A 12,540-nucleotide genomic window follows, 5' to 3' on the forward strand; every position below is an offset into this window, starting at 1 on the left:
TATAAGAGAAGAGGGAGATAAATTAGTTCATTTCACACTGCACGGCACATGGAGGGAAATCTTCACTAATGGAAATTTCATGGGAATGGGGCCTTTTGCACTTGGAAGTACTGAAATGGCCTCTTCATCATCAAGAAATTTCAAAGACTACGAGCAGAATTGCTGATCTGTCACAATTGCAAATGTGTGTTGGACCTCTTCTTTCTTATCAAGCTTGTATTTCCAAACGGATCATTTTATTGAATTTTATTATCGTGTCCTTGCTTTATTTTTGTAGGACATTGTTAGTAACGTTTCTCACCATTGGGATTGTTTACAAAAGTCTCTGTGTTTCACAGTTTCACATGGAAATGTTTTGGTCTCATCCCATTTGATGTGAAATGATGTGGCCAACATATCAACAAGACTAAAGTAAACACAAGTTTGACAAGCAGCCATTATCTTTTGTCTTAGTGATTGATTTTTTTTTTTTTTTTACCAAGATGTGTTCAATTACAGACAGCTAAATTATTATTCAACGCAAAACACAGTTTAGGGTAAAACTTTATAATAAGGGAAATAAAATTACATGTTCTGTCGAAGCATTACTTGGTCATGTTGAAAAGTCAGAAGTAACAATTCATTAGTGTGCTAACTATGTTTATTTTGTGGAAGAGTATAGCATTATAGAGTGTGCATACAGGGAGCATCTTACCTGCATGCATGCAAATTACAAGCCTACTGACAATCAGTCGATCTGCTCAATTATTTTTAAACAGTCCCTCATAAACATGTAATGACCAAATTTCCACTTGCGATGTTGTGTCAAGATTCTCTCTTTGGGTTCATACAGGGTAAGTCAGGGGTCTCCAACCAGTATCTCATGAGCCACCACTAGCTCCTAACCATTTGTTAAGTAGTTCACCAAAGGGTTTATCTGTTTATTATCAACTCTTATACCAACAAATTACAAAGTGGGGTTCGGCAGTCGTCAGGAAGTCCTTGGGACCGCTTGGGAGTGTGACCAATGACCACAAATGAGTGGGCCCGGAGGAGCCCTGTGGGTGGAATAAATTAAAACAGACAGTTGTCGAAATCCAATACAGCTGGAATAGGTGCAGATTCTGGAAGATCTAGAAAGCTTTCCCCGTGGGTTATTGAGTGTAGCTGCTCTATAGGACTCCACGACTCAATACAAAGAGCCAAAAATGAGCATAATAGATCCCCTTGAAAGTTTTCATATAAGGATACAAATGTATTTACTGAGTCTGGAGGAAGTCTAGAAAAGGTATGCAATTGTGAAACGTCAAATCCGTAGCTTAATCGGGTTCAGGTCCATCACCGTGCTCTGATTCAGTATTTCTTCAGCGTTAATTGAATTTCAACAAGAATGAGCAGAGAGCGGCAGATCTAAAAAAAAAAAAAGAAATTACGTGCTAAATGTTTCTGTGGCGGTTCAAAATGAATTGTGGTGGGCCGCCACAAGTAAATAAATGTATGGGGACCGTGCTGTATCAGTGACTGTACATGCTGTTCAAGGACAATGAAGTTGTTTTCAAATAATCTCATATTTTGATTGTCTTTTCTCCCCCAGCGAGGAGGTTCCGCTCACAACTGTGGTCAACTAAAAGTGGGTCAGGTAATCCTGGAGGTTAACGGAGTTTCCCTGAGGGGTCGTGAGCACAAGGACGCCGCACGCCTCATCGCTGAGGCCTTCAAGACCAAAGAGAGGGACTACGTGGACTTCCTGGTGACTGAGTTCAATGTAGCACTATAGCTCCGTGGGGGGGAGGAGTGAGATCCCGCAGGAATTCAGGACGGAATGAGGATTTGATTCTTTGAAACGGCACAAATCATTATCACCGGACCTCCGCCTCGAAGATCCCTATTTGGATATGGAGCGCATTCCTTCTGCTATGGACCTGTTCACCATTCTTTTCAACATGTTACCTCCCCGCTGTGAGACCTTATGCACTACAGTAGAAGATAGCAAAGCCTGTATAATCAAACCAATGGATTTGCCTCCATTTCAAATGTACTGGAACTTCTTGCAGTCGTCCAAGATACCACAGACAATTTATTAGTTCTTTGGATTTATATGTGTAATAACAGATGAATATGGCTATATATAATATATATATATACAGTATACTGTACAAATTAGAAGATCTCTATATAAATGTTGTATGAACAAATACACATACATTATATTTACACATACAGTATATGACCAGAGTATGAATATATGATCAGAGCAGCTCACATGTTTGTTAGTAAAATATAGTTCATTGTTTTCATTTAATTACCAAATGAATGGTTGGGTGGTTGGGTCCGGACTTCCATTATCTACACAGCTTATCTTCTACAGGGTCACTGAACGCCACACGGAGGATGCAAGCCAAACGACCTGTAAGGACAACCTGCAAAATCAGTGCAGGTTTGAATTCACAACGTTCTTGTTTATGCCTCATAACCGATGACCATGTTTTCACTCAAGCATCATAAGAACACAAACGCATTTTTGCTTAAATTATTTTTTAAATGAAATATTACTCTTTCATACAAAACTGTGTTGAGACCAGCCATGTTTGGTCTAGAGATAGTCCCACTGAGACAAAGACAGGAAGCAGAACTGGAGGTAGCAGAGATGAGGATGCTGAGGTTCTCATTGGGAGTGACCAGGATGGATAGGATCAGGAAGGAGTACATCAGAGGGACATTACATGTTAGAGGCCTTGGAGATGGTTCGGATGTGTCAGATGTGTTATCAAAAATAATAACATAAAATACATTTAAAAAATTGCCCATTGAATTATATAGTAATTCCTGTATGATTCAAATTATTAACATGTTTTTAAAGTAAAAATCACACAATTTGCTAATTTGCTGAATGGATTTCCTACACTATGATTTTCTACAGTCCAGGGTGTACCCCGCCCCCTGCCACCCCAGTGAGCCTGTGCGATGAATTTAATACAAGTGTGACATCATTACTCTTGCTAAATGGACAATAAAATAAAAAATAAAAGTCATATTTGGAGGCACTGCAGTACTCACTTCATGCTGAAGGGGTTGGGCCGTGCATGAGCTGGAAGATGCTTGTCACTGCCGTTCTTCCAATCAATGAGACAGTCTTTGACAGTACCAACAATTGGGGAGCAGCATTCTCTGCTGAACCAATCAATACATTTGACTGGCGCAATGGAGGATTATATACCCAAGCTCACCACCAGGTGATTAGACTTTTACAACAAAGTATTGCAACATTTTCTGGAGAAGTATAGGGTGCATGTTCATATACAGACACAAAAGGCTCATATATTGATTCCACATAATTGAAATGTATTGAAAGCCATCATGTGGGATATATTCATGTAGCTTGTGTTATATCAATTCAGTCATGAATTATAGTAAAAACAGTTGACTTCTCATTTTATACCCAAAAATAAGCTCATGCGGGCGGCACAGCGGTCGAGTGGTTAGCGCACAGACCTCACAGCTAGGAGACCAGGGTTCAATTCCACCCTTCACCCTCGGCCATCTCTGTGTGGAGTTTGCATGTTCCCCCGTGCATGCGTGGGTTTTCTCCGGGTACTCCGGTTTCCTCCCACATTCCAAAAACATGCTAGGTTAATTGGTGACTCCAAATTGTCCATAGGTATGAATGTGAGTGTGAATGGTTGTTTGTCTATATGTGCCCTGTGATTGGCTGGCCACCAGTCCAGGGTGTATCGCCTGAAGACAGCTGGGATAGGCTCCAGCACCCCCGCGACCCTCATGAGGATAAGCGGTAGACAATGAATGAATGAATGAAATAAACTTATGGAGAATCCATCGCCAAAATACATTTCAGGTGTCAACGTGGGTTCAATTCATCCAAGAGCAAAGAACAAGAACCATTTCTTGACCATATGTGACAGCATAAACGCATGTTAACGCAGCAGTAGATCTCTAAAGTGCACAATAATATTTGAAAGTGCTTCACTTAGCTGCACCCCCCCGACTGAATAATCATCATTTTATTGCGTCGTTTCAAAGAACTAATTAAACGCTCCCCGGAGAGCACCATGAAGCCATGCCCAGTGTGACAACAACACTCAGGACGCAGAGGAAGAAGACTTTTAGAGGACACTGCCAAAGGTTTTCTTCGCTCACACTTCCTATCCATTTGTAGCGAAAAGGCAATTAGGAGATACGATATCAGGTAGAGTGAGGGAGGCTGATTGGGTGAGAATGGGGGCAAGATTGCAAATGTAAAGTGTAAACAAAATGTGGTTGTTGATGAGTGTATTTAGACAAGCACGTCCTTCCTTAGCGGAGCCAGTATAACCTCTCAAAATGCTGGGAAAATTCCTTGAACGCACCATAATTGCTTATCCTCACGAGGGTCGCGGGGGTGCTGGAGCCTATCCCAGGTGTCTTTGGGCGAGAGGCGGGGTACACCCTGGACTGGTCGCCAGCCAATCACAGGGCACATATAGACAAACAACCATTCACACTCACATTCATACCTATGGACAATTTAACTTAAAGGGGACCTATTATGTTCATTGTTGCCCTTTGTATTGAGTTGTGGACTCCTATAGAGTAGCTACACATGAAAACCAGCACAGAACGCTAGATCTTCCAGAATCTACACCTATTCAGCTGTATTTCTTTGGATTTCTGCTTTCCGCGAAAACGGTCTATTTTAATGTATTCCATCCACAGGAGTTGATAATATATGTGTTGGATCCTGAATCCGATCCAGTAGTGGAGACCGGACAGTCACAAGTTTCTCAAGACAAGAGGTTACTATATTATTATTATTATTATTACTATATTATTATTATGTCATTTTCTACCACTTTTTCCTCACAAGGGTCGCGGGGGTGCTGGAGCCTATCCCAGCTGTCTTTGGGCGAGAGGCGGGGTACACCCTGGACTGGTCGCCAGCCAATCACAGGGCACATATAGACAAACAACCATTCACACTCACATTCATACCTATGGACAATTTGGAGTCGCCAATTAACCTAGCATGTTTTTAGAAACGGGAGTATCCGTAGAAAACCCATGCATTCAAACTCCACACAGAGATGGCCGAGGGTGGAATTGAACTCAGATCTCCTAGCTGTGAGGCCTGCATGCTAACCACTTCCAAAAACATGCTAGGTTAATTAGCAACTCCAAACATGTTTTTCCATAGGTATGAATGTGAGTGTGAATGGTTGTTTGTCTATATGTGCCCTGTGATTGGCTAGCGACCAGTTCAGGGTCTCCCCGCATTTTGCTCGATGACAGCTGGGATAGGCTCCAGCACCCCCGCGACCCTTGTGATGACAAGCGGTAGAAAATGAATGAATGAATGAATGAATGTCTGTATCAATTCCTCACTTAGACTTGGACAGACGTTATTGATCCACAAGGGAAATTGCTTGGTTACAGCACCTTGATGGCCGAGGGTGGAATTGAACTCGGATCTCCTAGCTGTGAGGCCTGCATGCTAACCACTCGTCCGCCGTGCAGCCACGGCCCACGTTTATCGCGGTTAATTGGTGTCATGTTTACACTCATACTACCCAATATAGTAGATATAAGAATAGAAAATAAGTTATGTTTTATGTTTATTTATAAATAAGTCCTTTCATTGACTAACATGTTAGCATACTTGCCTCAATGTAACGTTCGTGTCACCTACTGGCCAGTGTAGTCAAATAATACTGTAATGGCGCAGTGAACATTCACACAGGAGCTGCTGTCAGCCACAACTCACACTAGTCACGGCGTAGAATCAGTGCACCTCGTCCGAACCGACGACTATATAACAATCCGGCCTCCAAACTTGCAAAAAGAGAGAGCGGGGGGGTATTCTGGAGCGTTGCCGGCTTTGTAGCTTAATGAGTGACAGATGGTGAGAACCAGCTGGGTTCTTCCGTGAAAATGACCTCCCGGTGTTCCTGGAAATGAGTTTGTTTGGGTTTTTTTATTTTTTTTAGACTAACGAAAAAACACGTTAAAAGAAAAACATGGACTTGTTGTGATATGATTAAATGGGCCTTATTCCGTGTCCTAGTTTGATTCAAATTGTTTCTTTTTAGCAAGTAGGGGCCGACACATGCTCACAGTTGGACACTAACTTAGGTCTAATTTGTTTTTCAGTCTATTATACTCATTTGGAAATGAACTATATGCATATTCAGGGATTAATTAATAGTGATATCTGCAAGTCAATGTAGTAAAGTCACTGTGTGCAATCACAGACACTTGGAATTAATTAGGTGTTAGCCTGCAGACGTGCTAAAAAATGAAAGCTGCAGTGCATCCTCTGAATGCAATTCATTCTTGCTAAGTCACATGAATACAAGCTTGTCAGTATTTGTGTTTGTACTTCATGCATGACAACAACATTCAGAGAGGACATCTACAAAATTATATCATGTTGGTTTGTTGTTGGATGCGGACCATTTTAAGTCAAAAAAAATATTGCATTTAAGAAAGTGTTTTTGCAAAAATAGACTGATTTTTAAGGCCTTTTCACCTCCTGGTTGCTGTACAGCCTGTGTCTCAATGGGAAAGATGCAGGCCGAGCTCTTATAAAATGCACTTCTGCCATATTGTGGCTGTTTTTTGGCTTAAAACTGCACCAGACGTGCTCTATTGTGGAGTTGCATCATCACCTCTCTGTGTAAAAAGTATAGTATAGTATAATAGTAAAGTATAAATATGTCTTTGGTAGCGATTGAGTGAAGTCAAGCCTAAAAGTGACTAAATGAAGTAAAATACAAATACGTGATCATATGTAGTATTGATCAACAGGATTTTATTGCAGGTTTGAATGACCTCAAAACAGGCACCATAATTCCTAATAAAAACGTAGGCTACTGGTCCTAACTCAGGCCGAGCCAAAGCTCAACTCTGAACCCCGCGTCACTTCCTGTCCGCCCCTCACTCATTTCCCCTAGCACCAGAACACATTTACAGCAACATGTTTATGTCTTAAATGTCTTATTTTCTCTTATTATGTCTACTAGATTGGGTAGTATGAGTGTAAAGGTGAATATAGGGGTGTTATTTCATGTCTAGAGAGCTCAAATAATTTAAAAACCTCACAGCTAGGAGGACCAGGGTTCGATTCCACCCTTGGCCATCTCTGTGTGGAGTTTGCATGTTCTCCCCGTGCATGCGTGGGTTTTCTCCGGGTACTCCGGTTTCCTCCCACATTCCAAAAACATGCTAGGTTAATTGGCCACTCCAAATTGTCCATAGGTATGAATGTGAGTGTGAATGGTTGTTTGTCTATATGTGCTCTGTGATTGGCTGGCCACCAGTCCAGGGTGTACCCCGCCTCTCGTCCGAAGACAGCTGGGATAGGCTCCAGCACCCCCGCGACCCTCGTGAGGAAAAAGCGGTAGAAAATGAATGAATGAATGTATGTATAAACAGGTTTACATACATGTAAATATGAAAATATTTCATTTATACTTCAGGAATCCTACTTCATAACAGTTGTGGAACCAATCAACCACAATAAATGAAGTATTGTTGTACTTTATTGTCCGATTAACAAGAATAATTATGTCACACTTACATTACAAAGACATTACACAGGATATAGAAGTTCATGGTGTATAATAAATGGTGCCATGATCCGAGTCATAGGCATCGCATCTGCAAATTCAGCTATTTTTTCTGAAGAAAATGTTAAAAATAATTGGGGTCATACAGAAAATTGATAGTGTAGTTCAATGGACAGGTTCATGTTTATTTTATGTTATTCATTATTCCATTTTTATTGAAAACCGGCCTCCCCTGACCACACGTCACTGGCATACATCTTTGTGTATCAAAAATAGAAATCATTTTTCTATGATAAGGGCCAAAAGTGGCACCCGGGCCGCAGTTATTTCCACTCCTGCCCCGTTGTGAGTGCACCCTAAACTCCATGCCATCTGCTTTGTTAACGACGCTCAGGTGAAACGCAAATGAATGCAAATGCAACTCAGAGGAAGTCAAGTGTGGAAAGCATCAACTTGACAGGAAGCAGCCATTGTTGGAACACTCCATGTGTTTCTCTTCTTATGTACAATCCACCGTTAAGTGAAGAGTGTTTAAAGATTTTGGTTCCTCCCTAATGAGGCCATCTTTTCCAAACGTGTCGATGGCGGCAGAGCTTCCTGTTAAAATGCCAGCGGGGGAGGGAGGGATGATGGAGGAAGTAAACGCAGCCACAGACAATCTCATTCATTATTAGAAGCCAAGATGGAGACTCGCTTGGCTTGGACTCGGTATCATTGCCGACACTCTAGCGCGGTGTGCCGCCCCCCACCCCCACCCCCAGCAGTGACCCCTTCACTTCCAATGTTCTTGTGGAATCAGCTGACTGCTTAAACGAGCGTGTTTTGTTCCGCTTCCATCTTCCATCTTTTTGTGTGTCTGTTTGCCTTCTGCCTGTACATTTGAACAAGGTCGTACGATGATATTTATACAGAAAGTGGATTTAATTTTTTTAATAAACAAAACTTAATAAACAACAAGCTGTTGGTTCTCATTTTCATGACACATTAGGTCTTGTTTTTATTTTTGTTAGTTGACAAAATCTCCGCAAATTCGCACATTTGTAGTTATATATTTGTAAAAATATGTAAATTTAATTGGGGCTGCACGGTGATCGAGTGGTTAGGGCACAGGCCTCACAGCTAGGAGACCCGAGTTCAATCCCACCCCTCGGCTATCTCTGTGTGGAGTTTGCATGTTCTCCCCATGCATGCCGCACGCATAAATGTCTTATTTTCTCTTATTATGTCTACTAGATTGGGTAGTATGAGTGTAAAGGTGAATATAGGGGTGTTATTTCATGTCTAGAGAGCTCAAATAATTTAAAAACCTCACAGCTAGGAGGACCAGGGTTCGATTCCACCCTTGGCCATCTCTGTGTGGAGTTTGCATGTTCTCCCCATGCATGCGTGGGTTTTTTCCGGGTACTCCGATTTCCTCCCACATTCCAAAAACATGCTAGGTTAATTGGCGACTCCAAATTGTCCATAGGTATGAATGTGAGTGTGAATGGTTGTTTGTCTATATGTGCCCTGTGATTGGCTGGCCTCTTGCTCGAAGACAGCTGGGATAGGCTCCAGCACCCCCGCAACCCTTGTGATGACAAGCGGTAGAAAATGAATGAATGAATGAATGAATGTCTGTATCAATTCCTCACTTAGACTTGAACAGACGTTATTGATCCACAAGGAAAATTGCTTGGTTACAGCACCTTGACTGACCATTAAATACATTTTTTTTCACCATCTTTGTATTTGTCTCTCCTCTAGGGTCCACAACACCTGGTGCATGCACCAGCACTTGTAACACCCGTTCCCTTTATGCACACTCTATAATGTTACACAGACAACCGCTTTTGCTCCATGACTTACACAAAATACACAGAGTTAGGACACTGATAAACTGTTACTTACTGCTTGCTCTTCTGACTCTTCCACACGACCAAGTAACGTTGGAAAGGCTTTTGCTAGTAGGGAATCAGGAACTCCAACCACTTGTGCCTGATGGTGGCGTCGTTAGGAATTGTACACAAATGTAGCTTTTCCTTACAAGCCATTGCTAGCAACATAAACAGAGTACCAGAGCTTGGGGGAGGGCCGAGAGCTTATCTGGCTTACAGCCATGCCCATATAAGGAAGTATACTCCTCTGTGACATCACAAAAGAACAGCTTTACCACGCCTTCTAAAACGGAGCGTTTTGATCCATCCCAAACTTCTTTCAGGGCTCACTTCCAAATGCACAAACCTCATTATGTGAAACTTTGGCATCGTTTAACAGGAGAATACAACATTCTAACTACATTTGTAGGTCAGAACAATGCAAAAAGCATAATAGATAAGCATGATTTGCATATACAAGTAGTGTGTAAAAATATAGGTATATACAAGTAAATATACATTCATTCATTCATTTTCTACCGCTTTTTCCTCACGAGGGTCGCGGGGGTGCTGGAGCCTATCCCAGCTGTCTTTGGGCGAGATGCGGGGTACAGGGTACACCCTGGACTGGTGGCCAGCCAATCACAGGGCACATATAGACAAACAACCATTCACACTCACATTCATACCTATGGAGTCACCAATTAACCTAGCATGTTTTTGGAATGTGGGAGGAAACCGGAGTACCCGGAGAAAACCCACGCATGCACGGGGAGACCATGCAAACTCCACACAGAGATGGCCGAGGGTGGAATTGAACCCTGGTCTCCTAGCTGTGGGGTCTGCGCGCTAACCGCTAGACCGCCATGCCGCCAGTAAATATACTGTGTATTATCTTTTATAGACAGGTGAGGAATCGTAGAGCTAGACGGCGTGTAGAATGAATAAAGTCCTGTAGCGTTCACTGTGGGTACGGAACTGGAGGAGTCCATTACAGAATGAACTCTGCTGCCCCTCTTTTATCCGATAGAGTGGGTGGGGTCTTCCATGATGGATGACTGTCACAAACACCGCCAACCGAGTACTCACAGATGTTTTTGCTGGTGGGCCTGGATGATAACCCTTGGGGAACCCTTGGGGAACCCTTGGGGAAGAGTGGGCATCTATTTACAGTCCCATTTGAATCTCTGGTGGCTTTGTAGCAGAAGAGGCGGAACTAACTCCAGTGGTTACACTTCATATTTAGAAAGAGGAGAAGAAGAAGCGGAAGTATTCCATTTGAGACACAGGTTTAGTCTAAATGTACCCTACCTATGTGTGTTAGGTTTCTGATGGACAAAAGAATGAAAATAAACTTATTTTTCCTCCACTTCTGCACCCCTCATCAATGCCAACCACGTTGTGTGGCAAAGAGAGGAAGTACTTGTTTTAATGGTAAACAAAACACAGATTTTATATTTCCAATGTTTCACAACACTGCCGACTAGTGGCCAACATAAGTAACGGCGTTGGGGAGAGAAGGGGAAGGAGTGATTAACACGTGAAAAAGTATTATGATTACAAAAATGAAAAACACATACCTGATTGACAAAAGAATGAAAATAAACTTCTTTTTCCTCCACTTCTGCACCCTACACAGACGGAACATAAATTACACATTGGAACAAAAACCACGACGGGCCTAATGTAACGCAAATCCCGCCAGAAATGTAAATGAAAAGAAGCCCTTTTTACTAAAACCAACGATCAAAATAACATAAAACCACTTGAAATGACAAATATATCAACATAAAAACAATATACACAACACAGATGACCAAATCTTAAACTAAACAACACATTTTGTCTGCAGCTCTTTAACTGAACTTACTCTCGTCAATGCCAACCACGTGGTGTGGCAAAGAGAGGAAGTGCTACCAGAGCTGGGGCCAACTACGGAAGCCCGGGAGGAGCACAAGTGAATGGATAAAATAAAGCACATACAAAGAAAGCAATGAAAATGGAGTAAACAAGATAAGAAAAATAAATAACTCATTGAGATAAAATTCACACAATAACTAAATAATAAATTAAATTAAATTAAATTAAATTAAATTAAATTAAATTAAATTAAATTAAATTAAATTAAATTAAATTAAATTAAATTAAATTAAATTAAATTAAATTAAATTAAATTAAATTAAATTAAATTAAATTAAATTAAATTAAATAATAAAGTGCATATTTAACTCCGTTACATATGCAAGTAGTAATAACTAATAATGGCAAACACACAATGTAAGTAATAATGACCTGTTTTTAGTATCTGCTCTTTTCTAGCAGTCCTTTCCTCCTCCAGTCTACAAGTCCCTTCTACCTCCAGGAGTCACAGGAGGCCGCCTCCAGGAGTCGCAAGAGACAGCCTCCAGGATTCGCGGGAAGCAGCAGCAGCCGAGTTCAAGACGTTGCAGCTCCTTAGAATCTTAATCAGCTGCTTCTTATAACTTTTTTGTGGAGTTTTGTGCCTCTTGTGCGTCAACGAGTGCCAGCATGATACTGCGTTGAATGATTCCCTAACAAAAGAGCTGCCACAAGGGATTTTTCACTCATTGTGCTTTGTAATCAAACAGTAAATGATGAAGATTGTAGGGGTGGGCCATACTGCAAATGTCGCTATCAATCTGATACCAAGAAAAACATATTTCCATAACCATAGTATTTCCATTATGCCTACTGATACCTTGTTGCCTTTTATTTGCTGACAATGATTCAAATCAGAATAAAACACAGGATGAATATTTTAGCCACACAAACAATAATGTAGCGGCCCTGATGTGTTCCTGTTGACATGTTGTGCTCTAGAGCAGGGGTCTCAAACACGCGGCCCGCGGGGCAAATGTGGCCCGCAGGACACTAGTTTGAGGCCCCCGCCTTGATATGAAAGTTTAATGTTAGTGCGGCCCGCTCAAGTTTGATATGGATGCTGTATGGTATCATGTACCCAGAAAAAATTATTACGTTTGATTAATGTTCATGTTAAAGGTTAAATAACTGTTAATAGTTATCCTCCCTATCTGTGTGGAAGTGGTAAGTTTTTGGCTATTTAAGTTTAAAGGAAATAACTTGAAGGCTACCGTTGAGGTCGCTAGCTCTCTAGTTTGTGAGTT

General features: G+C 41.4%; 1 protein-coding gene across 2 annotated transcripts in view; it reads left to right on the forward strand.

Annotated features, from left to right (window-relative positions):
• The window catches only part of whrna (whirlin a), a 160,521-nt gene extending 156,132 nt beyond the window's left edge, over nt 1-4,389 (forward strand). For both annotated transcript variants that reach the window (XM_058064923.1, XM_058064926.1), the window contains exon 12: nt 1,574-4,389. In XM_058064923.1, the coding sequence (XP_057920906.1) occupies nt 1,574-1,756 (183 nt within the window). In that variant the 3' untranslated portion in view covers nt 1,757-4,389. The remainder of the gene's footprint in view (nt 1-1,573) is intronic.
• Nucleotides 4,390-12,540: the final 8,151 nt, after the last annotated feature.

Source organism: Doryrhamphus excisus, chromosome 2 (genome assembly GCF_030265055.1).
Source record: "Doryrhamphus excisus isolate RoL2022-K1 chromosome 2, RoL_Dexc_1.0, whole genome shotgun sequence".
NCBI lineage: Eukaryota > Metazoa > Chordata > Actinopteri > Syngnathiformes > Syngnathidae > Doryrhamphus > Doryrhamphus excisus.